The sequence below is a fragment of the Protomyctophum parallelum genome, assembly GCF_964188405.1.
Source record: "Protomyctophum parallelum genome assembly, chromosome: 5".
Lineage (NCBI taxonomy): Eukaryota > Metazoa > Chordata > Actinopteri > Myctophiformes > Myctophidae > Protomyctophum > Protomyctophum parallelum.
In genome coordinates this window covers 53,592,921-53,619,652 of record NC_139702.1, presented here as the reverse complement: position 1 = coordinate 53,619,652, position 26,732 = coordinate 53,592,921, and the positions used below count along the sequence as shown (strand labels likewise).

At 40.8% G+C, this 26,732-nt stretch overlaps 2 protein-coding genes across 2 annotated transcripts in view; one reads left to right on the top strand and one right to left on the bottom strand.

Moving 5' to 3' along the window:
- Window positions 1-12,781: 12,781 nt before the first annotated feature.
- Window positions 12,782-14,513, top strand: foxe1 (forkhead box E1). Its single transcript, XM_083764751.1, has one exon. It carries the CDS (start codon window positions 13,186-13,188, stop codon window positions 14,335-14,337), a length of 1,152 nt encoding a protein of 383 aa, XP_083620877.1. The 5' UTR covers window positions 12,782-13,185; the 3' UTR covers window positions 14,338-14,513.
- A 7,979-nt stretch (window positions 14,514-22,492) lies between these two features.
- Window positions 22,493-26,732, bottom strand: part of spag5 (sperm associated antigen 5) — a 28,333-nt gene continuing 24,093 nt past the window's right edge. Inside the window, exons 17-24 of the mRNA XM_083764537.1 lie at window positions 26,382-26,515; window positions 25,727-25,895; window positions 25,387-25,537; window positions 24,988-25,189; window positions 24,495-24,627; window positions 23,572-23,652; window positions 23,216-23,365; window positions 22,493-22,618 (exon numbers count right to left, since the gene is read on the bottom strand). Of these exons, the coding sequence (XP_083620663.1) occupies window positions 22,535-22,618; window positions 23,216-23,365; window positions 23,572-23,652; window positions 24,495-24,627; window positions 24,988-25,189; window positions 25,387-25,537; window positions 25,727-25,895; window positions 26,382-26,515 (1,104 nt within the window). The 3' untranslated portion in view covers window positions 22,493-22,534. The remainder of the gene's footprint in view (window positions 22,619-23,215; window positions 23,366-23,571; window positions 23,653-24,494; window positions 24,628-24,987; window positions 25,190-25,386; window positions 25,538-25,726; window positions 25,896-26,381; window positions 26,516-26,732) is intronic.

Below are 26,732 nucleotides of genomic sequence, written 5' to 3'. Positions count from 1 at the left end.
ATTAATCATGGAAAGCTGTGGGGGGGGATCGCCAGGTAGAAGGCATATTGTGTAGCAGTAGACATGTGTCGAGGTTCAAGGTTCAAGGTCTTTATTAATGTCCCAGAAGGGCAATTAGGTTTACAGCAAGAGTAGTGGTTCAAAACATACAAACAATACAGGACAACAACAGACATGAGACACCATAGCATAAACAGATGTCTGGGCGCATCTAGGTATAGAATCAAAGATAGAAAATAAGAAAGGCTACATTCAGAAAAAGTGCTAGGATATAAAGTGCCGGCATAAAGTGGTTGTTTCAACATATCATCACCACATTACATGTAACTCGATTATCGTAAATCAATAAAAATGTATTCAAACTGGTGACGAATTAGATCGATTTAATAAGAACTTTATCGCGATGCAAAAAGCAGTGGGTGCGTAAAAAAGGAAAGAAAACTCAGTATCATTAAAAAAAATACTGGATTTGTGTAAAAAATATATATATATTTTGTTTTGTCTGGAAAACAAATTTGTGTTAAAATGGGGATAAAAACCATATGGTGAACCAAGTAGTGTTGTAGGCCTAGTACTTGAATCCTTGACGCGTCTCCAGTCCATATTTCCATTTACTCGGTCTCTTCTCGGTCTCGCCCATTCTGACCTGAGATCAGATTCTAAAAATGTTTTCTACATCTTGACAGTTTTCTGAAAAAGCTATGTTTCTGTCAGTGGTTCTTCGATCTTTCAAAAATAGCAGACCTACAAGCTCGTAGCGCGCCACTCGGTGGCGCGCTATGAGCTTGTAGATCTGCTATTTTTCAATAGCTAAAGCATAGCATGATGCTGACACCAAAAGGGGTTCCCCGCCCAAAATGGGTTAATTTGACTTGGACTTGACTCGATCTACAATTCTCTGACCAAGGGACTTGGGACTCTTCACCCCACGAGTCCACCCGAGTCACGACAATGCAATGAAATAAATGTATTATACCCATATTATGAGGAGCCGTCTGGCGCGTATAGACAGCTATCTTGACAGAGTAACAGAGTATATAGTCTTTCCAGTGTGACAAAGGCACGTACATGCGTGTGTGAATGTGTAGGTATTATGGTGAGGTCTGACGTCATGCTTGTCCATCAGAACGTCAGAGTGAACGGAAGGCTGAGTGTGTTTCCGGATCTGAGCTCCCATCTACTCTCTCCTTGGAGGGTCTCTGTCACTCAGGCTTATAATGCACCCGAGGGGGACAAGAGGAGTGTGTGTGTGTGTGTGTGTGTGTGTGTGTGTGTGTGTGTGTGTGTGTGTGTGTGTGTGTGTGTGTGTGTGTGTGTGTGTGTGTGTGTGTGTGTGTCCGTGTCCAGTGGCAAAGTACATCACAGTGAAGGACTGAACAGTGGGCAATGGGCATAGTATGTTAGTATGGTATTTTGAGCTGCAGCAGGCCCGTCCAAAATCACATATACTAACATATTAAGTGTGCCAAATAACTTTTTAGTATGTTCAATTTGTTCATATTTTGGCTTTTGAGGGATGTGTACTTTTATGTGTTAAAGATTGTTTAGAAACATTTCCGCTGCATTGTAACAAAAACTGCGCTAAAAAAACTTAAAATATTAGAATAGTTTCATTCAGCTTAAAGTGGATAAAATATTCAATATTTCATATTTTCATATGGTTTCCACATTTTTACATTTTCAGGCACATTCTATAATTTTCATTGTAAAAATGACAAATTATACTGTTTAGCACTGTTAAGAACCTTAACTATTCTACATGATACTGTTAAGCACTGTTAAGAACCTTAACTATTCTCAAGCATTGTACATTTGTGGTAACAATCCTTTACAGTGGTTTAGCACCCAATGGGTCTTTAAGTGTGAGCCAACAGTGAACCAAACACAGGGCTTTCATGACAAAGGGTGCTGGGTTAAGGAGCAGCCGCACAGCATGCAAAACAAGCAAAATGGACAACATTTGGTGTGCAAATCCACCAGTCCATTCAAATGTGCCCCCCTCCAACAAAAATAGATGCACAATACACGCACAAGTTATGTCTGACTTGCTAAAATGCACCTGGCATCAATTTAGGGTCATTAAGCTTATAAAGTATAGATCTGTGTGGCAGTGAAAACTTTGCATCAGGGGAGCAAAAACTCATGCATTAAACAAACACACTATCATCGTGAGGATACCATGAACAAGGCTGTCCACACACTTTAACTATATAACTCCCCACTGTCGTTGTTATAGTTGTGGTGTGGACTCTGACATCCAGATAATATATTTAAAAATATATATTTTTGTTATACTGTAAAAGCCCATTTAGTCCCACGTAAAACAAGTAAGTTTGTGTAAAATAAATAAATAAATAATAGTAATAGTAATAATAATAACTAGAAAAAGTGCCCTTCTGGGCACAGGTCTCCACCAGGATAGGAATGTAGGACATTGCAGCTTGCCTTCATCTGGTGGTTGGATAAAAGGGCAACAAAAGTAAATAATCCACAGATCCGTGCAGTTAGAGGTAAAAACACTTTTCGGCCAGTTATAGCGCCACCTTGAGGCTGAGTTGAAATTGTTCATGTGGCATTTCGTCCTCGGCCTAGTGGGAATGTGGGTGCACAATTTCACGGAAATCACGTGATGTGTTCATGATTTGCAGCATTTTGTTTGAAACTGAGCACCCCTGTGAACTTTGGAAGCCAATCTTAACCAATCAGGATGGAGTCTGAGAAATCTGAAAGACACGTTTCGTTGAATGGCTCTAGAGAGACTGGTGGAGACAATAACTAGAACTGCACTCTGTCGAGTGCATACTTGCTTGTTGCACACTAGTAGGCCATTTATGGCCTAGTATTACGCGTCCTTGGGTTTCTTGAAAGGCGCTATATAAATCCAAGTTATTATTATTATTATTATTACTAGTGCGCAAGCAGAGTGCGCAAGTACTTTCGACCGCTACAAACTGTCAAATCTCAGTTTCTCTGTGAAGGAACGTTTGAAATGTTGAATTATTATGTTTAACTATTTGCTACCTACCTACTTTATGCATGTAAAAAATTACTTTGCGCCACTTTTCATGCGTATGCACCGTCCCAGCATATTCGATGCGTATGCACCGTCCCAGCAAATCACGTGTGCCTGATACGGCAGTGGTGCCAGATTACATACATGTATGCATAAAACATTACCTTTAATCCTCCCAACACTAAAACATATTGTCATTACGTCACCATAAAAAAACAATTACACTCTGTCATTGGGTCCTTTAATCCACATCTTTATTACGTCATCATTGAGAGCTAATTATACCAGCTAGTTATACCAGTGCCGGGTGGATTAAAGGAACTGCCTCTATGTATATGTATTATGTAATTTGTAAGTTGATTAGCGGTATACTGTGGTTACTTTGCGCCGTATGCACCGTCCCAGCATTTTCGATGCGTATGCACCGTCCCAGCAAATGACTGCTGACTTTGACCGTGGTGGGATGTTTAATGCTGATGTTGTAGTGAAATGTCACAGGAATTTATAATGTTTAATTTCTCAGTATTTAGCTGATACTCTTACACCAAGCATGCAGATCTGAGTTAACTGACATACACATTTGGCTATAATTCTCTTAGAATTCACATAGAAACCTAAACGCAATGACCAGATGCACCCACAATGTTGTTGATAGATATCACGTCTGGGGGATCAAACCCGTAATCTTTTGGCTACAAGACGGGCATGGCTGATCACTAGGTGACCCTGCCTGTCATTCATCCCAGAGGAGAGGTTTCTGTGAACTGCTGCCATAGAAGCCAGTGGAACAGGTCTGTACATTCTGGATCTATTCTGACTGTAATCCCAGATACAGGCACACCCATGCAGAACCATTGTACTACTATAGCCTGTCTATGTGTGACAGGCACTGGATGCATGAGAGCTTATGCACGCGCCTGCAACTGAGCTGGCATAGTCCACGTCATCACACACACACACACACACACACACACACACACACACACACAGACAGACACACACACACACGTGCACGTACTCTCGCGCTCGCCCGCTCCCTAAAAAATACTAAGTACCAGCATACACATGCACCAGCATACACAAATGCATATTATGCTTAATTTGTTGTGCTTGCTGATCCCCTTCTACAATCTCCATTGTGAATGGTACATTATGTCGTTTGTAGTAAATATATACAGTGGATGGATGGATAATTTCCCTGAGAATTGTCACCTATATTGACATTCCAAAAATAGGGACTCCATGCTGGTTTAAAGTGGTTAAGGACACTATCTTCCATACCTCCTGCTGGCCCGGGATGAAATGCAGTTAAGAAAATAAATCACACCCGTGAGAAGTGAGGGGCGCTCATATCATCATCATACATCATCTCATTCCGGCTAATCACAATTTGCTTCACTTTTCTGCCCTCACGGTCCTTTTTATCCTCAATACGTACTTTGCTCAGCCAATCAAATCATCTCAATTCCGTGCTCAGCCAATCAAATCATCGCTATGATTCACACAAACACACAAAGCTGGGCATAGGAGAGGCTAGCGCCCCTCAAAAATAAAGTGGAGTGGACATTCTCCTAATGGCCCACCATCATGTCTGTGAGGATGTGTTTTAACATGTAGGATGTGCTTTAAATAAATTTGATTTGATTTGTTTATGTTTAGTTTACCTACCGGAACTTTTAAATCTTTTTGAACGCAGGCCTGTCAGTGGAGAGTGGAGACACTGCTGGAGTATGCCCATTTTCAAATAAACTCCCTGAGCTCCAAATTGTTCACTTTGTTCATGACAATAGAGCGATTATGCAAGTTAGTGCAAACATGCTTACATCATAAACCACAAACAGACCAGGACAAAAACCATAAAAGCCGAATAAAGAAAAGGGGGGGGTCATGAAAAAGGAAGTGTTCCCTTCGGATCAGAGTTCCACCTGCACCTGCAATAAAGAGTAATCCAGGTGAGTAGACATCTGTTGAGGGAGATTATCAACATTGTTCAGCATCATTTCCTGCTCTCTCTGGATATCATTTACTCTATACAGTATGCATATTGTTATGCACAATGTTTGTGTGTGTGCGAATGTGCGTTGTGTAGTGTACAGTATGTATGTATGTATGTATTTGGTTAAAAGGTTAGGGTTTAAAAAAAGGCAAAAGCATGCATGTGTATGTATGTATGTATGTATGTGTATACTATACATACAATATTGTGATACTGTGTGTATATATACAGTATCTCTACATCTCTACGTTCTCTCTATCCACCTCCTTTCTTTCAACTTTCAACTCACCTTTTAACCTGAATGCACCTGAGTTTGTAGCTGCCTACCAAGTACCAGCCTAGGGCACTGCATGGGCTCTGTCAACAAGCTACATGGCCAACTTACAGTGTCAGTGGAGTCAAGTATTATGTCACTGCATAACAATTCTTTTTTAACAACACTCTCACTTCTGTGTGTGTGCTCACATGTGGGCGTGTATATGTTCGTGGTCGTGTGTACAACTTTGTATTTTAGAACTTGTGTGATTTTAACACAAAAATTACAGGTGTAATTGCCACGATTGTAGCTGACGATCTCGACACAGATCTTTCTACAATGGAAGATATGTTGCATCTGAGTGCCTGATTGCTCGCGCACAAGATGTGGCTTGTATTGGCTCTTTGCCTTAAGAACAGGTAATCCGCATGTGTCAGTGATTGAGGAGGTACAAATCCCAGAGCAACAGACATGCAGGTGGCACTGGAAACAAATGGCATACCAGACTCCTTCCTCTTTCTCAGTGGCGTAAGGTATCAACATTATGTAGTAACTAATGTACTCAAGTACTGTACTTTTGAGGAGTATTTCTGATTTTCAGATAATTGTAGTGGAGTGGAATAATATATTTTATTTATTTATTTTATATAATTATTTAGTTAGGCTACTTTAGAGAATTTGATTATTATTACAAAACATACATTATTAACTCCAGCACTATACATTTCCAGCCATTTAAAAATAGCTGATCTACGAGCTCACAATAAATGCGTCGCTATGAGATGCATTGTGAGCTTGTAGATATGTTATTTTCAAAATACTTTCATACATTTGAAAACTTGTGAAATGATACATTCTGAGCACTTTCTATTTTTGGATACTTTTTTACTTTTATTTGTAACAGTATTTCTATAATGCAGTATTAGTACTATTTCTCTCATCACTTCCTCCTCCGTTGTGGGGCTGACAGAGAGAGAGAGAGAGACAAACTACAGTGCACAGCCCAGCTGGAGGTGTGGTTGACGTTTGTTGTTTTCGTTTGTTACTTTGGTTTGTTTGTTTTGAGGTTAAATTATTTTTATTTATTTCATTGCGCCTGTCATAGACATGCGCAGAGCATGTTCAGTCAGGAAACTCAGTGCCGTTGCTGCCGGCCGTTCATTGGGATACCTCAGCATCACGTTCTCATTCACATGATTCACTTCATCCAATCACGACACACTCATTCCATCTTCATACCGGCTATTTAAACTGGAAGTTTGCACTGCTCAATCTACTTGCTTGTTTGCTGCTGCTGCACACACTGATACTGCGTTGCTGTCTGCTTAAACTTTTGCTGCTCACCCTCCTCCACCCCAGCTACCACCTGTCGTTTTGGATCTGCTGTTTAAGTATGGGGGATTCGTAGTCCCTATGGTTGGGACTGATGCGCTTGATCTGAGTACCTAAAAAGCAGTTCCAATTCATCGCCAAATCATAATAAATATATATTTATATTCAATAAATATATATTCCATCCATTCATGAGTCCTGACTGAAGATTCATTATAGGTAGTGCAGAAGTCAAGCTGTTTATTTATGCTTTAGTTTAGAGTACTGTTTCCCAAACAATGGTTCAGTGCCCATGAGTGGCCATGGTAAGAAATGATCTTGATATTATCTAAGATATTATCTCGTTTGAACAAGATATTATCTCGTTCGAACAAGATATTAGCTAAGATATTATCTTGTTTGAATAACATATTATCTTGTTTAAACAAGATATTGTCTCGTTCGAACAAGATATTATCTCGTTCGAAAAAGATAATATCTCTTTTAAACAAAATAATATCTCATTCGAACGAGATAATATCTCGTTTAAACAAGATAAAAAAAAATCTTACCATGGCCACTCAGGGGCTCCGTCCCACTAGAGACAACATATTTATCTTTTGTGTTTCGAGCTAAAAGGTTTGGAAAAACTAGAGAATCTATTGCATACCAATCGACCGTAAAATAAAGAGTATACAATGACCCCATGGTTATTTTAGACAGCCTCTGAATCAGTCAGTAAAGTACAGGATTTTGTCTTGATGACATTGGTGGTGAAACATATCAACACTCAGGTGATGACATAAGAACATAAGAACATAAAATAGCCTATGGTGCATGAAATTCAGAACATAGTTTCTGCCAAACAACAAAGAATATTCTGATTCTACAGAGATGACACGTTTTAATAAGATGTATATATATACATGCATATTGCATGCTATGGTTGCAGAAACATATGGTTAACACACCAGGGATTATGCTAGAGGCCGGGTTGATATAACTAAATATCTAATCAACTTTGATGGTTCAGTTATGCACCAACTTATATGAACTAGAACTGCTAATGTATTCACCTTTAAGTGCCTGTTTGGATACTCACACAGTATTTACACTCAAACATGTTTTCATATCAAATAATTTAAACGGTTCAACATGGTATAATGACAGACAAGCACCTACAGGGCCACGCAAGGCAACTTTCCACCCCCTTCAAGAGAGAAAGAGAAAATAAAGACACATCAGGTCATTTGACAGCTGAGAAAACACATCACTGTGCTCCAGGCTTTCAGTGGAAGCTGGAAGAACGCCTGTGTCTTCCTGCTTAGGATTTAGACAGTGGTGATCATTCTATGACACTCAAAAAAGGGCCTTGTAGGATTGAACCCAGTGACAAACAGTTGCAACAGTCTTTAAGGGCACAGTAGCAATTACAATCAAATTAAAAAGGGATATCCTTGATTATAATGATAGTTTGAGTGATTGGTGTTTGTTTGCCTTTCCACAACGTTGCTATATCATTAATAGATCTGTATTTTGATCCATAGTAAAGATACAGCAGGTGGCTTGATTCATTTATTTTTTCTCTCCTTGATGCACTAGCACCTCACATGTGGCTTGAAGTGCGTGCCACGCCAAAACACGCCTACATCCACTGCATAGGTTCCATGCATGTGTAGCTGCACACAACAAAGGCCAGACTTCATGGGAAATACCTTGCCAAAACCACTCTCTCCTCCAACTAGGTCACCTCTAGCCCCCCCAACTCCTCCTCTGTCTCCCTTTCAGACATCCCACAGACACAGTGGGAGATGGAGAGAGAGAGGGGGAGAAACTGGGAGACAGATGAATCCTTGGTAATGAAGTAGAACAAAAATGCAGAGCGTAGCGCTTTAGCGCTGTAACCAATCTTATCGTGCCTTCCTATTGTGCAACACGGTGGCTCCATTCAGGTGCAGGTAAGGGTAAAAATGCTGAGGTGTGTAGCGGCCGTGGCCCTGGCAGGCTGAGACATCTGCGAGGTGTTGACACGCAGATCCTAGCAGAGCTTCATCTCACAGAGATGCACTGACATTTGCAGTCAGGCGTGGCTATAATTGTGGGCTACGGTTTGGTTAAGAGATACTGTCAGTTAAGGGTGGGGACGTTATACAGTGTGTATAGCTATATATATATATATATATATATATATATGGCTCAATATTTACAAATCACTGATTAAACATGGGCTGAAGATGCACAGTACAGGTACAGTGAGGTAAAACAAAACTTGTAAAAGACGAGCGCGCGCACACACACACAAACACACACACACACACACACACACACACACACACACACACACACACACACACACACACACACACACACACACACACACACACACACACACACACACACACACACACACACACACACAGTGATTTAACGGCAGCCCCCATGGGCAGTGCTTCAGTTATGTAAACTGGTCCAGGTTGGGAGCAAGTCAACCGTCAGGACTTTGCATCTTTACCAGGCTCCTGCAGCTGCTAATGCAAACAAGAGGCCTGTCTCTCTGGCTCTTACACTGGCCAACCAGAATTGCTGCCTGAGGAAGAGTTAACATTCAATAAATGCCACATTTTAAGGCTATTCAAGAATTCAGGTTTTGGGGTATTATGCATTCTAATATCTTTTGGGGCTTTTGGGCCAAAGTATGTTATTTAAAAAAAAGAATTTGCAGAAGATCCTAGTTTAATTCACAAACAGACAAACACACACACGCATGCGCGTGCACGCACGCGCACAACCAGCATGTCTCTGTGTGATGTGTTTAACCTGCAGCACTCCTGATGTGGCATCCCCCACCTGTCTGTCTGCCTGCGTGCAACAATAAAATGGTTAGTCAAGTGTTCAAATTCAAATCGCTCATTTGTTTGTCTTTGTTTGTATAGAGAGCCGTTTCTCTCAGGCACATCCAGAAGTGTATGCCTGACACAAATCAAAGTGCCCTTCATTTGCCTTGACTCCTGCTGCTCCTTTTGTAATGTGAGCAACTGCATGTTCCACACACACACATACACACACGCGCGCGCGCGCACACACACACGCACACACACACGCACACACACCAGTCTTGTCAATTTGTGTGTCTCAAGGCTACACAGGAGTGTGTAAAGACAGGCCTCTTGAACTGGCAGCAATGCATGGCTCCAGGGTCCTCACATCATAGGAGCACTAGTGTCACCAGTGATGCTGAACCAAGGAACATTTCAAAGAGGAGACTTAGCTTCATTTAAAGGGGTTCAGTCAGTCTACACTGAACTAGATCAACTGTGGCATAAAATGCATGTGTGCCATTCTTTCATCTTTGTTTCAAAGATGCCGATTTTTACACCCATCCCAGAAATAGTGGCATGAGACCGGGAATAATTGTTTTAGATTTTCCAATTTTGTAACTCTGGGCCGAATGACAACTTGTTCAACAACATAACTTAAAGTTGCACTATGTAACTTTCCTCTTCTACTCCAGATTAAACCTGGTTTCCTGCACAAGTGCTGAAATGTTTACTACCATTGAGCTAATAGAGCCTGCATGCCTGCTTGCTCAGGGGATACATTGAATCTAGACCATCAGGTCCAAATTAGTGTCAGATCCTGTCTAAAGCCTAAATACTAGAGACTAAATACAACCACCCAAACACAAAAATAAAATCTATCCAAAAAGAAGAAAGACAGCTATTACTTTGAGTCAGACCAGTAAGCGATAAAACATCAGATGAATGACAGCAACATTAGGGTTCAGCGATTTAAGAAAAGTAGCTAAAGTGACTACACATTTCATTTCACATTTAAGAGCTTGAGAGCATTAAAGATAATTTTCACAGAGCTAAACATTCTGGTATTATCCAAGAACTTGTTTCACCCTTTAACACCGCACAAGATTTCTTTAATCATTTCTCCATTTGATCCATGCTGGATCCTAGTTGATCACAGCTATCGTCATGCCACACAACATGTTGACAAAAGAATCCCTTTTCATCGAATTCAAATCCAGCAGCATAAACACAGCAATGAAGAGATCACAAGAAGCAAATATTAGACATATCAATGCTACTGTACAAAGGCAAAGCGATGATGCGTGAGCTTGAAGTTTGAGCTCTAGCAATGACAACTGCACATCTGAGCAATTAGTCAGCGTAATTGTTCTCAGCCATAAAGCATGACAAGCTGTCTTGCGCAGGGTGGGATTTCACAAAACCTTTGTGCCTAACACATCTGTCATCATCAGCAAGAGTCAACAGACGTTGTAATTAACCACTCAAATCATTGTGGGCAATTATAATTTGAATGCAATTATTAAATGCTTTCTTTTTTATTTACTTTGCATAATAAAAGGTGGAGGATTTAGCCATCCCGCAAACAAAGTGAATCCATAAAATCTAAAGAATAAATACTTATTTGTCACTCCTATTTTCTAAACCAAACTAGTGATAACACCAAAAATAATGTTAAGAATTAATCAGCAGCAAAGCCAAATTTGCAAACTAACTAAACAAGATAAGACATGCCTGGAAACATCCTTGGATCCAATGTCTGTGGTATTTGCATGTTCCAATCCCTTCCCACTGGAGACTATGGATGTCCAGACAGAGGTGTCCGCAGGTTTGCATTCAGAAGAAACACACAAACACATTCATACAGTCTACTGTATAGACTAGACAATGACGGCCAGAGACACAGTTGCAAAACTAATACTTACTAAGTGGCATATCACAACAACCTAGATTATCAGGCTCCCTGGAAGCCTGGTTTGCAGTCAAACTGACACAAGATTCTAAACAAATACAAATTTAATTTCGTCTCATTAATTTGTATCTATTACTGGTAAATAAACAGGGCACAGGGCATCTCATAGGTTCGAGAATCTCATTCTTAAAGTTTGAGGATTTCCACCTCAGTATGACACCTCGTGCCCCCCCCCCCCCCACACACACACACACACACACACACACACACAGCAGTAAACCTTTCATCAGGTTGTTTTCTGATGAACCCCACCTCCTCCTCCTCTCTCCTCTCCCGGTTTCCCTCACCACGGTGCTTTCTGCCCTAACGCTGGCCTCGCTGTGCTGTGTTTTACCCGATGTGGAGTGTTGAGCGCTGGGAGTGTGCTGCCGCATTTTCCCCCTGCTTCTGTGTTTGTTTAAGAGCTTAAACTAGTTAACCCTGGCCCTCTGGAGTGCAGACGACTCCCATTCCACAAGTTACCGCTGACAGGAGGGCTTCAGCTGAGCCTCAATCTCTGGCGCCCAAGGAATTCATTTCAGTTCACAACTCTGTCTCTGGAGGGGGGGGGGGGGGGGCAATTTAGAATACATGTGTTTTAGGTCTATTGTATATTGGGGACACAAGGTTATTATAACGACCTCTTTCCCATTATGGTTTGTCTTTTAGAAGTCACTCTGGTCCTGGTGATCAAGTGAAATGTCAGTAAACAATTCGTGACCCATATCTTCTAGTTTGCTATTCCTGTCTCTCTGGTTGTATCCAGGGATTGATGGTGATGGCCAATATTTTGCATGGTGCAAGCACAGGGACAAGCCCTCCTCTGGACAACATTTACATAGCTTAACACAGCTGGCTCCTCCAACCACTGGCACAAAACAAACAAGGAAGTGAGGTAGAAAAACAATCCACCACAGGTTACATTACCACTAAGGAGGCCTTTTAGTGTTAAACGTCAAAACAACCAGGCTCATTTTGGACATTTTAAAATAAGCTCGAGGTCGACTTTATAAGCAGATTTGAATAGTACAGTAAGACGAAAAGAGGTTTGTTTTGACTGTTCTGGTCAATGGAAACGATAAGTGTCTGAATAGAATAAATCAGATGGTACATTAGGTGTAACATGGTACATTAGGTGTAAGGTATAAGACATTGGTTAATGTAATGGCATTTTAGTCCATTTATTGATCATTTTCAATTCAAAGAACTAAAACAAAATCTTCTCAGAGAAGACATTATTTTTTATCCACTTGCAATCCACAGAGCAAAACATGTTAAGACACTTGAAATAGAAAATATCAATCACAAATAGCTTGTGCACTTTGTAGAACATGGAACAATAGACCCTTATAAGCGCTGCTGAGATGGTATGTCAAGAGCATGTGATGTTTTGGGGAGGTGTGGCCCTCAGGTGTGCTCCGCACAGCTATTACAGTCTTCAGGTAACTCAACATGAGTCATTATCACAGACACATACACCTCGGATACACATGGTGCATGTATTCTTACCTGAGCTCCTCGACCTGAGCTCCCTGACTTTACTGGAATAAATAAATAAGCATTAAATAGCTTGGAAATAGCATTACATTACGTGGAAAGGACTGCTGAATTTACAGCTCTCAAGGGACTGCTTTTTTTTGACTGAAAGACAGTGAGTTGATCATTTAAAAAAAGTACTGTAATCTGTCATTCTGTCTGTAGAATGATTGTTTGCTGGGCAGATCTCTTGTTTTGTTTATTTCCTTCCAGTCTAAAGTCTGTTTTCAAGGGCATTGTATCCTGCAGCACTTAGTGACTTTTATGTGATTGTCTTGTTTTTGGTCGGATATTTGAAACCATTCCATGATGACGCCAGTGGTCAAACTGGAGAAAGACTCTCCATCGGAGATCTCCTTGCCTGCCTCCGACCCTCCTCCACCTCCTCAGACCGATGAGCAGCCGCGTGCGGGTCGACGGAGGAAGAGACCACTCCAACGAGGTAAACCCCCCTACAGCTACATCGCTCTCATCTCCATGTCCATCGCCAACTCCCCCGACCGCAAGCTGACCCTGGGAGGCATCTACAAGTTCATCACAGAGCGCTTCCCGTTCTACAGGGACAACTCCAAGAAGTGGCAGAATTCCATTCGCCACAACCTGACTCTCAACGACTGCTTCATCAAGATCCCCAGAGAACCAGGGCGGCCAGGAAAAGGCAACTATTGGGCCCTTGACCCCAACGCCGAGGACATGTTTGAGAGCGGCAGTTTCCTGAGGCGCAGGAAAAGGTTCAAGCGCTGCGACTTCACCACCTACGCCGCATATGTCCATGAATCACCCGTTTTCACCCCCGTGCACATTGCTGCCGCCCGCTCAGCGGCCTATGCCAACTCTGTGTACCCGAACGTCACGGTCAGCTCTACCTACACTCAACAGCTGCCGCCCTCTGCCTACTACCACCCGTCTCCATCGCCTCCGGGCTTTGGTCCCGGACAGCCCCACATGTTTAGCATCAACACCCTCATAGGGCATTCGGCTCCATCCAATGTTCTAGGGAGTGGAGGTCAGGGAGCGGAGGCAATGCCGCAGCCTGGCCGGAACTTCAGTCCAGAGGGAGGTCCACCTGTATCAAGCCCGTGTAGCCTCGGAGGAACTCCAGGTTTCCAGAGCCAGGCTTGCGGAGGGGCAATTATTTCCCGCTCCTCTGCCCCCCATGTTGGGTTTGCCTACTCTGGGTCAAATGGACACCCACACCACCATCACCACCATCACGTGAGCCAGGGCTCCTATGGACAGCCAGGCCACGGCCAGGGGTACGGAATGACCGGACGTCTCCATTCCTCACCCCCAGGTTCCGCAGAGACAGCAGAACATTACGGCCGGGTTTCCCCAGCCCAGCTCGCTTCTTTCTCTCAATACAATGGATCCACGAGTCACATCAGTCACAATACAGGCAGTTACTTACGGCACCCCTCATACCCAGGGAATATGGAAAGGTTTGTGTCTGCTATCTAACCCCTGAGTGTGGAGAGAGGGGGGAGTGTGGGTACGATTTTGTTTTGGCCATTTATTGCAATGTTGCTGAGATGTCAGAGACTACAGCGAATGGACCAGTCAGTCCTGGACACCGCTGTTGCAGTGATGTCTCTTCTTTTGTCTTTGCTCTTTACATGATTAGGTAAAAAATAAAAGAGTTCTCCAGCTGTAATGGTAATGTAATCTGCATCAATAATATAATGGACTGCAAGACATATTAGTAAATATCCATACTAAATGTACATTCACCTTATACTGTATATAAAAGGTTTCAATGTGTTTTATTGCCACGTGCACTTCTAATACGGATGTAGCAACATTGCAGAAAGCGAATTAATAGACAAATGGTGATATTACAAAGCACGAGATTCACACAATGTCCTCTTTGCTTGTGCACAATGTAATTCTACATTATAGAGTTCAAACTGTTAGTATAAATTATTATCTTTTATGTTTATAGGCTACTTGACGATTGATTTCTTTTATTATTGTATTGCATGTTTTTCTTTTTTTTGCTGGCAAATGGTAAAATCTTCTTCGACTTCTTTGGAAATAAATGCAGAATTATGGAATTAATTTGTCATGCAAGTTTTAAACATTTTAATTTATTGAAGCATTAATGCTATTAGACATTCATGTGGCTGTGCTAAAATGAAATAAAAACTTGTTTTATTTGTATAAAGCTATTGTCTTTCCATTTGAAATATCAAATATCCCTCTTGGCAATTATCAACAATTCAAGAACAAATACTAATAATTTCCTATAATAGCACCCATGCACACTATCAAACGTGGATGTTGTTTGTCAATAGAAAGTTTACAAAAATCTGATTTAACTCAAAGACAAATTCTCCAAAACATCAAACACGTTTTTGTATTATCTCCTCTGAGACACCCCCCCCCCCCACTCAATTCCTTCCCTTTTGTGTCATTCTTCCCATTTTCTACTCATCTGTTTCAGCTCAGCTGCTTCTGAAGTGCCGTCTGGAGCCACCCTGAGCGGCCTTCAGTTATCATGTCCAGACATCGACACAGACACTTAACAAGCTGCAACTCCTCTAGCTCACACACATTTGTCACCCCAAGTAGGACAGACACATGGTAAAAACTGACATTTCCATCCCCCCTCTCAATTAATTTGAAGCTGAGGGGAGCAGAAATAATTGAATGAAATAACAAATTAATTCCTGTCCACTCAATGTAAGTAGATGAGTCTAAATTTGTCTATGCACTATGCAGTCTAATCGCCTTGGAACCTGATAGTTAAACTTGTGAAGCGTAGTAATGTGTGAGGATTTTAACCAAACACAAGAAGTCTCCACTCTGAGAGATTGGATTACATAGGAGACAGGATGAGACGCACGACGCACGAGGAGATAATGGCTTTATCAGTGAGTGCATTTGTTATTAGAAAGGAAAAGGAACTTTGACTGATGAGGTCAAATGAAAATACACAAAATAGTCTGAGTTCTAGTGAAGATGGCACATATAACCTCCAATTGTCAACTGAAGACCTAAAGCTGAGATATTATCCAAATCTGCGTACGATTGTGGATGAATCCCTGTGGGTGGATAGTTAGATTTGCCACTTGAGTGATGTCATCTATTATATTATTCCATACAGTTCTCATGTACTCATGATTTATTAATCCAGTTCAAAACACTAAAACTATAGGACAGTCATAAATCAATTAAAGGAGAATTCCATGCTAGAATGCTTTCTTATCTTTCTTACCTTTCTTTGTAGTTGTTACGTCCCCACCAAAGAGGTCCAGGTGTTTTTTTGTGCAAAAACTCCTTATTGGCTATTTTCCCTACCATAAGCCCTCAATGAATTGCATTGCATTGAATGGGAATTGTATGGGGCTATGGGGTGTTATGCTAATTCACTTATTTCCATCGAAAGAAGTAGTAAAGTGTGCCGCTTGGGATATTATTTACATTATGAAGAGAGGATATATACAAAGAAATTATAATTTTGAGCGATGGAAATAAGCAAATTAGCACAACACCCCATAGCCCCATTCAATTCCCATTCAATTCAATGCAATTCATTTAGGGCTTATGGTAGAGGAAATAGCCAATAAGGAGCTTTTGCACAAAATAACACCTGGACCTCTTTGGTGGGGACGTAACAACTACAAAGAAAGGTAAGAAAGCCTTTTAGTATGGAATTCTCCTTTAAGGCTTTCATGATAGTATAAATATGAGTGTAGTATGGTCTTTGAATAGCTTTGAATAAAAATGATGAGTACATAGTATAATACAGATTGAGCAAAAGGCATCATAAAGCTTCAAAGTACATCAAGTACAGCCTTGCTTGCATGGTATTTGGTACTTTGCTGCATTACATAAAAACTACAATAGACAAAAGATTTAGTGTATTTGGTTTGAAAAGGAAAAAGTCAAAGTTATTCTGTTACTGATACTATGTATACTGTTGTGCTTATGCACAAATCGCAGTTCACAGCATAGCCTACAATTGTACACATTTTTAAGGTAAACTTTTTAAACATGGCACTGACTGAATATATTGTATAAAGTGAGAGCAGCAATATGCTATGACAAATACTACATAGAGAAATTAAGTCAAAACTAAATAAAATGTCAGAAAACTCTGAGAAACAGAAACAGCAACTTCATGTTGTATTTTAAGGAATGATTCAAAAGAACATACAGCTGTTGATGGAGGCAAATATTTCGTAGAAACACTAATGCCACAGGTATTTCGACCAGCACATCACAAGCAATAGAGATACAGTATGATACAGTATGTCTTTCTATAAGAGAAAATGAACACGCATTGAGTAGCACTGAAGCAGAAATGAACGGACTTGACAAACAGAGAAAACGAGCAATGTTTTAGAGTAGCTCGAGTCCTGAAAATGTGCCTGCCAATGATGCCGTGATTCTGAACAAAGTCCTAAATATTATGAGCTTGTAATGTAGATTGACAATTTTTCCAAATATATTTTTTAAATTGTACAATACCGTGTGTTGTAGACACAGAGAAAGCCAGATGCACCATAATGGATTCGAACCCACAACCTCCGTGGTGGTGGATAGGGGCTTTACCACTGCACCACCCAAGCTCTACTGAATTAATAAGTCAATTAATGTTTCGGTCTATGAAAATATAAATTAGTGAGTCAAATTACAATGTCACCTCCCTTTGCAAACAATGCATTGTTTGACTAAAGCAGCAAATCGCATTGATGTGGTTCTACTACCTACGATAATGATTGAATTCCTGACCAATAGTGTAACAAGACCAATTTCCTGTTTGTTTGGTTGCAGATCTGGGGAGTGTCTAAAGGTGCGTTCAGAGACTTAAATATTCGCCTCGGTTCGTCCAGGTCGCGCCTCGCCTGTTTGCGGTGCTCGTGCAAGCTCTGCAGCAGGATCTACTAACAAGTCTGCGTGTGAGGAAGAAAGCTGTTAGTTGCTGTTAGACTACTTGTTATTTTAGAATGTGGCGAATGCAGTTCTTTGACACATGTTGCATAGTACAAAGGTTGAGGTTTTACCTCAAATGTTGCTAGATTTGTTTGGTGGTTATGGCAAACTAATTCAGGAAGATTTCAATCATAAAAATATAGATTAATATACATTTATATATAGAATATACAAAACAAAGTAACCTATAGTATTTAGATTTGCATTTTGTGCTCTCATTTGACAATTGTCAAACTGATTCTCAATCCTTGTTTAGTGTGGCCTTGACATCAAGAATGCAAGTGTTGTACAACAGAAACCCCATTACCAATACTTGGTGTTTTTGTTCAAACAAACCATTACCAATACTACATTTTCTTTTCCACCTATATTTCAAATGTGTGTGTCAGGCCTGCTCTGCTAAGTATCATAGAGAGTATAAGAGTTGCTTAAAATAAATAAGGCTCTCAGTCTCATACCTTCCCGTGATCATACATTCTGAAACATGCAAGAAAAGCAAAAATAACTAAAATCATGCCGAGATAAGAATCAAAGTTACTCTAAAAAAAAGGAACAAATTATCAGCAAAACAAAATACAGAGTAGGCTGCACCACTCAGTTTCTGGCTTTCTGCCATGACACAGAACAATAAAACAATTGAGTTCTTGCCCGAGACAAAATATATATATAATTTTGTAACAGTCTCCTGAAATGTGTTTAATCAACGCAATATGAATTATGCACTGAAGTTGTGTCTCAAACCATTCATTTACTGACACATGGGTAGACCAAAGGCAAGTCATGTCTTCTATTTTACATAATTTGTTCCAATCTTTTCAGGCGTGATTGTTTCACTTTAAACTCATTCTCAACACTTATTTATCGCATCAAATTAATTTAAGTGATCTTAGTTATTTATATAACCTTGACAACATTGTCAAGGTTATAAGACAATATACCTTGACAATAACATTACATTCAGTTTACAGTTAATCAGTAATGAACAGGATTACAGGTCCTTCAGTTCATTTAGAATAGACAATTATGTATTATCTAGTCAAATTAATTGCGTATGAATATTTTAGCATAATCTACATTTTATTGGCATTACCATTTTTTCCAGAATATAAATTGGCATTGTGTATTCTTCTATTGCAACCAGTTAGCCTAAGCATGTTAAGGTTGAACCAACTGCTCTACATGCATGCGATTAAATAAAAAAAAGAACTGTGTTTAAATAATGTTCAGATTCAGATCCTTTTAAATAGGTTAATATAATTTAATTTTACATTGATTTCTACATAGTTACAAAAAAAGTTACAAAATGTGTTGTTTAATTATCATTCAAGGAGCCGTTATAAGAAATTCTAACTTGAGGGAGGTGATGGAAGAGAATGTGTCATCTGAAGTCACACGATACCTGCTACTCACATATTGAGGGACCTCTAAACACAGAGCCATATTACGTCTATGTGGAAGTAATACCCAGTTATTGGATGTCATAAATTGTATCCCTTCTCCATGGTCAGCTGTGGCCTCTCCCACTGTGCAGTCTCTCGGGCACACAGGAGATATTTCATCTTCATCCTGGCCTATAAGTGCCATGTATTTGAGGAATGGTGTGAAACATCAGATTATTTCATTCCAAGCCTGAACTGTTCTCATTATCTTCTTTCTACAGGAGCCGTTAGATAAAGGTACAGGCTTTTCTACCATTAAGGTGCATCTGGCAGGTAGCTATATATCAGCCTGTCATGTAGGTTTTAAGGACATAACAGTGGCTCAACAACACCCCCTTGTGTCATTTTATGAGTGTATGGCCGTCTCGTTCCATCATGGGATTTAATCTTAGTAGCCTTACTAGCCTACTGGAGGCACTTTAACCTCCTCTCGAGAGCACCAGAGATTACATATGCTAAGGTCTGACCGATTGTTTTATTGGGTAAGCCTCAGTGACAAGCCCGTCAAAAAGTGACGTCTCTCGCACTCGATCGTGGATTGCTCTAGTCTAGTCTGCAGCCTCCTGCAGGGGTACGAGCACATTCCACCAGAATGGAAACATATTGTGCCATTTTAAGGGATTTACTATGAAAGATACTTGTGCTGCAGCAAGTAAACTTTTGCAAGAATGTATGTCACTGCACCATCACATCCACATACGATCCCGAGCTCTCGCAATAGACACGAAAGAAATATTTAAAAGAGAACTTTAATTAGATTACTTACGAAGTTACGTAACCCCGGTGTTTCACAAAAACACCCTCCTTCCCTAAAGCAAGGAAGTATGAGATATATTATTTGAAATATGAGATATCCCTCATCGAGCCTTACATTATAAGGGGGTGGGTGGGGGCCTTAACTTCAGGCAAATGACTAAAACAATGTTCAGGTTCCTAACGTGGTTGAGCAAAGAACAATGATCACAAAAAGTGTAATTTAATCGTATTTATTAAATACACAACACAAAATAACAGGATCAATTATTAGTTTATGTCTAAATTCAGCACAAATACAATAGCCATTACAGTACATACTATACATTTAGAAACAGGTCAGGGTGCCTGCCTGGTTGCTCACAGTGAGCGCAACAACTTGGGTTAAAGAAATCCAACTTTCTCTGCCCTTGGTGACTAGTCTCTACACTGACTAAAACAATCGTAAAAAGGTCATCAACCAACATATTTAAGAAGCTGTTTCAGGGGCTCACAACTGTCGACTACTTCTGGCACCGACAGCAAGGTCTGTAAAGGAAAAAAGAAAGCATTGTTCTCTAAAGTAGGGTTTCACTGATGTGAAAACACCTTGCAAACTGTCGGTACAATACTGTACAGTTATACAGTGTTCATTCACTGATACTTGTACGTGATAAACCGACTAACTAATTTACTTTCAAAAGTATATAGTATTTATTATTTGGTTATTATTAATCATTAACACTAGTTACAGCTGTCATGGGCAGGTTTGAAACCTGTAAAATCCCAGGTGTACACACGTTCACCTTCATTTGGAATCTTACAAATAATAAATGTAATGCATTTGCAGCATTAGTTGCCAAGTAGTGTAACTACTAACCATCCATTTAGGCAAGTGGTAAAATAGAAGTGGTGAAATAGAATAAAATAGAAAGAAAGGGCAGGGTACAACACCATTTTTGTTGTTTTTCTTCTTTGCAATTATTTGTTCGGCCCAAAATATTGTGTTTATTGTCATGATTAGTCACAATTAGAGATGGCTTTGTCCGAGGCTTAAAAATCTTTAAATAAATACTGTCATCGTCATGAAAGGGGTGCGACGCTCTATTGAGCATCACATTCCTTTCCTCCGTAGGGGATTTCATTATCAGCTCTAATGTTGTAATAGTCTAATGTAGACTTATCACCAGGATCATGGTGCTATATGCTCCTGTACAAGCCTTGCCTGTATGCAATCACTTTAGTTTTAAGAAAAACATGTTTAACTGCGATCTCACTGGGAAATACGCAAAATCGTAACACCGTATAACATCGACGTATCCGATTGGTGGGGCTCACGTACGTTACTATGGAAAGGTTTATGGTGGCACTGGTTGGGAAAAAGTCCTCTCCCTCCATCCACTACCGTTGGAAAAACATATTTATATGTTATGTTTATGTTATTTTCAGTTGCCTCATATTGATATTTAATGTATAATGATAATCGTTTTAAACTTGCGTCTTAGTCAAATGGAAACTCTCATGCAGTATAGTGACTGGGCATATGCTTTTTCCAAAAATGGGATATTTTGTTTAGCAAACTCAGCCAGAAGGAGGCGGCAAAAGATCACAAGGCTAACACAGGGTCAATCTCTCACCTTTCTGACTTTATTGAGCATGGTGTCCAACATTTGGAGCTCCTTCATCAACCTCTGATCGTTAGCTTGGTGGATAATTTGCTGCAGAAAACATGAAAAAGAACATATATTCAATGACACCAGTAATGAAACGTCAATGAGATACCAGTCACCATGCAAGAAGAGGAAGTGGGTGGTATACTGGATTTTTAAGTATACCTCGTTCATTTAAAATATCAGACAAAAAAAAAACCCCAGTACATAGTATCACTGTCAAAGGTACTATATATGTACAGTACTTAAGGGCTGTCCCTGACTAAGAACTAATTAATGTTTTAATTGGTAGGCTAAAAGGGCACTTCCAAACTGGCATGAATAATGGGTATTAGGGAGGGATGAGCCAACCTAATGGCCTCAAACCCATATATCTGCATATATGGAGCTGACCTGTTCTGACATTCCATATATGGAGCTGACCTGTTCTGACATTCCATATGTTGATCCTTCCCCATCCGTCCTCTTTGATGTCTGTCTTTTGACTGATACCTGTCCATTTAAACTCTAGACGGGCCCGCCCCAAAGTCATTAGTGCAGCCGGCGAAAACTAGAGTCAAACCCTGTACACTCAAGACACTGCCCCCGCTGCCACCCTTACATCTCCATATATGGTGCTGACCTATTCTGACATTCCATATGTTGATCTGACCTCATCAAACCCTGTACACTGAGTGCCGTCTCCCAGGCGGCTGCTTGCAAGACCTCAGGGTGTCTTACTGGTATATATTTCAATGATGATTTTGGCTTTTCTGCCTTTATTGATAGTATCAACTGAAGACAGACAGGAAAGAGGGAGAGACATGCAGCAAAGGTCGTCATGAACGGGACTCACTTGCCCAGCGGGCGCCCCTCAATGATGTGTATAATAATAATAATTTAACTTGCATGTCTTTGGGCTCTGTCCAGGAGCTTGGCTCTAGATTGCTCTGCCTCTTGCAGGCTTCTCTTCAGTCTCTCCACCTGAGGACAGAGTGAAAGACAGGTAGTGCATGTTAGACACAGTGAGTATGGAGACTGAAGTTCCTTATCAGGGTGGATTTGTGGTTACTGGGAATGCTCTGTATTTAACAAACAATGGGTTGGTCGCGGGGAAATATATATTTTCGTGTGCGTGTACATTTCCTACACTACTTTATTATTTACCCTTCTTTGTCCTTTGTGACAGGTTGACTGCAGATGCGGTGGTCTCAAAAACAGTTCTATATCACTGATATACTGAACGTCTTTTAACCTAACTTTGAGCACAAGAGCACTTAGCATTTAAGAGCATTTAAAAATAAATACATTCTATTTTCTTAAGTCTATAGTTTATGCAGCGAGTTAGTCTTTTTCTGCATGACAGTTTTCCTTTAAGTTGTGTATTTTCGTATTGTAACTTAAGTTCAGGAGACTGAATTTCTCTTTTGGGTCTCAAGCTGAAAACGTTTGGAGACCCCTGATATAAAACAGAGGGTCAGATGAGTCAGATGGGTCTCCCGAGAAGGAGAGGGGTAATTGCTAATCAATGCCGACTTGCTTTTGTAAAATATCTACAAACTAACAAATGAATAAGTGTACCTCTTGCAATAGGCCAATCTTCTCGTCCATGAAGTGTACCGGGTTTGCCGATAGGCTACTAGCTTTCTTTAGCTCCTCCCTCAGTGCACGAGACTCCACCTGGGACTGCTGGAGAGACTGGCGAAGATCAGTCACCTCCTTGCGCAACTCCTGCATGAAACAGAGAAAAGACAACTATTTTCAAACGACTGTCGCTGTGGTACACAATGTGGGCCAAATTAGATTCTAGTCTGTGTTACCCAGTGAATTTATCAATATGGGTATAACAATACATTCAACGCATTTGACATACTAATAATGTCTGCTCAAAGTAAAACAATGTGAAGACATTTGATACTACTGTATCAGTCACTTACAGTATTGTCAGTTTTGAATTGATTGAGAAGCTCCCTGGTTTCATTTATTTCTGTGCACAGCTGTGTTATCATCTTCTCATCCTGGTCAAAAGGGAGATAGAGGTATTTAGCACACATTTCTATGACATTTCTATGACTTTCCAAAACTTTTTCAAAATATTTAACCCAATTTCCAGGCATATATAACAAACAATCACCGCAATAATGATCGATTGTTATTTGCAATGCCCAAAGACAGGTTGTATAGCAAAAATAAAGCATAGAATGGTATAATTCCAGTCCAAATGTTGTGCCAAATCTTTATCACAAGGCACAGGATCACGCTGCACAAGCACGTTGTGAGCTTGTAGATCTGGGGTTTTTTTGCCACGCCTGGAACATATTAAGCTGCAATCACGCAGCCCGTTAAATCAATAACCAAAAACATGCATATCCATATTTTTTCCAGGACCCTTGATAAATTCCTGGACCCTTAATGAATTCCAAACCTTTTGAAAAGGACTGGAAAATGTTTTTTCTAATTCCAAATTATTTCATGTGGGAATCCTGTACAGTGTGCAGCATTAGCGAAAGCTCTATTTCCTGGATGATCAATAGCATTAACAACCATTATAGTAAGAAGAGCTAAGGCCAAAGCTGCAGTGCTGTATAAATGACCTCTACCTGTGCTTTGTGCTGCAGGGCCAGGCTGCAGTGCTGTATAAATGACCTCTACCTGTGCTTTGTGCTGCAGGGCCAGGCTGCAGTGCTGTATAAATGACCTCTACCTGTGCTTTGTGCTGCAGGGCCAGGCTGCAGTGCTGTATAAATGACCTCTACCTGTGCTTTGTGCTGCAGGGCCAGGCTGCAGTGCTGTATAAATGACCTCTACCTGTGCTTTGTGCTGCAGGGCCAGGCTGCAGTGCTGTATAAATGACCTCTACCTGTGCTTTGTGCTGCAGGGCCAGGCTGCCTTTCTCCAGCTGACTCTGCAGACGCCTCAGCTGTTCCTCAACCTCCTCAAGCTCAGACTGGTGTCTGCTGGTCTGGGTGTGGAGCTCCCCCTGCAGGCCACAGCTGGAACAACAACCATAATCTCAGCATTAAAGAAAATAAAAAATAAAAATACAATACTAATAAAACCTGTGACAGTGGGTGTTTAAATTTCTTTTCAAGTGACTGTAAAATGAGTACTAGTGATTTGAAATGTTCTCAAGACACATCCTCCTTTATTATTACCATAATCATTAGTCACAATTAGTCTTCTTGGAACAAAATCACAGTTTATTTCTAATTCTCATACAGTATCAAATACTGCCAAATGCAACAGCTTGTAAATGTGGAAACAATTTACACAACAATGGACTCATCAAGTAGGTGTATTGGCAGGAAATATCCCATCTCTGACAGAAAGATGCACAGGCAAGCAAAACCTACATGGTGTTGTCTAGTTCCAGCAGCCGTGTGTTCTTGTGGTGTTTGACCTGCTCGAGGGTGGACACCAATTCACCGACGGTGTTCTCCATGTCGGCCAACATCACCACCACGTTGCTCTGCTCCTCCACCTCCTCACGGGTCACGGGCACACGGGTGAAGGCGCTCGTCTCACTAAACAAACCTTCACTGACCTCCGGGGAGTCTGAGCAAAATGAATACAGTGCAAATCAGTTTATTATTTATTTCCATTTTTTTTTATAGACTCATCCATTTGTAGCAACTCATCCATATTGTATCAGTGGCACTAAGGGCAACACAGGACAAACAATGCCCACAGGATTTAAGAGGCAGAAACCATCTCATCCGACCGAAACATTGGTTAACGGTGTAGTACTGTACCTGCTGGGATATCAGGAGTTGCCATGTTTGTGTCTGTACCCATCTCTGTGGTCAATGCCTTCATAATGCTGTCCACAAAGGAAAGGGGGGGATGGCGACGTTCAGCAGTAGCAGATGACTGGGGTCCTTCATCCTTGCAGTGTTCTGGTTTCTGGAAAGTTAAAATCCATAATTTAAAATTTAGCAGAAAGAGGTAGAGGGGGAAATTCAAGTCAAAATGTCTATCACTAAATTCACTGAAAATAGCCAGCGGTAGCCGCTATTTAGAGTGACGACTCGAGTACAACCATTGTGTTTGTTTGGCCTTCATAGGCCTTAGTAGTAATGTTGTCTGCGTTACCATATCATGAAGCGCTGCATGGAGGTCATTGGTGACTCCTCTGAGTGTGTGGTGGAGCAGGGTGACATCATTGCCAGCCTGAGCCAACTGTCCCCCCAGTTCCTGTTGAACAGCAGCGGTTCTGGATCTCGCAGCCTCCATCTCTGTCTGCAACTCATCCCTCTCAAGCCTGTCGAAACACACAAATGATTAATTTCTCATTGAGAACCCAGGAGGTCATTTTAAGAACCCTAATTCAGTGCAATGTGACTACTCCCTCAGCAGCCACTGTCAAAGGTGCCACAGAACAGCGCAGGTAACCTCTAACTAAACTGTAGAAGACAGTGATTGCACTAGGCAGGTCCAGTGTGAGAATGTGTAATTATTTGATTTGAACAACAGAGAGAATACAACTGAACACACACACGTCACACGCAGACGAAAGATGACGGATAACTGTTGTACCGGTGAGGTAAGAAGCCCTAGGAGGGCTTATAAGAGAACCTCACCGTTCCCATTATATATATTAATATTTAAATAAATAAACAAACAGAAGTATAAGAAATATATATGTGCAATGTGCTGAAAGGAGCTTTTGTGCTCAAGTAAAAGAAAAAAGAAGGTTCATACAAACAATCCAGACTTGGCAGTCACAACGATGTTTAAGGTGCCTTACTGAAGATGACTGAGAGCTGCTTTCAGGTCCTCACACTGGATGTTCCTCTCCCTGAGGCCCTGCAGATGGCTCCGGAGGGAAGCTTCCGTCTCTGCAACCTGATCTCTGGTCAGCTGAGTCTCCATCTGCATGAACTGACCCAAACACGCAACAGCAGATTATAGCATAAAACAATCACCTTGACATTTAAATTAAATTGTGTGATTCCTCTGCCAGACAGAAGTGCTATAGAACTCAAATCAATCTGAATTCAAGAGACAAAGATTCCAGAGCAGCCAGTTTGGACTGAGATGTTGATGCCCATTTCTGCACTAATTGTTTTCAGTCAATTTCCATCTGGCAGATGACAGT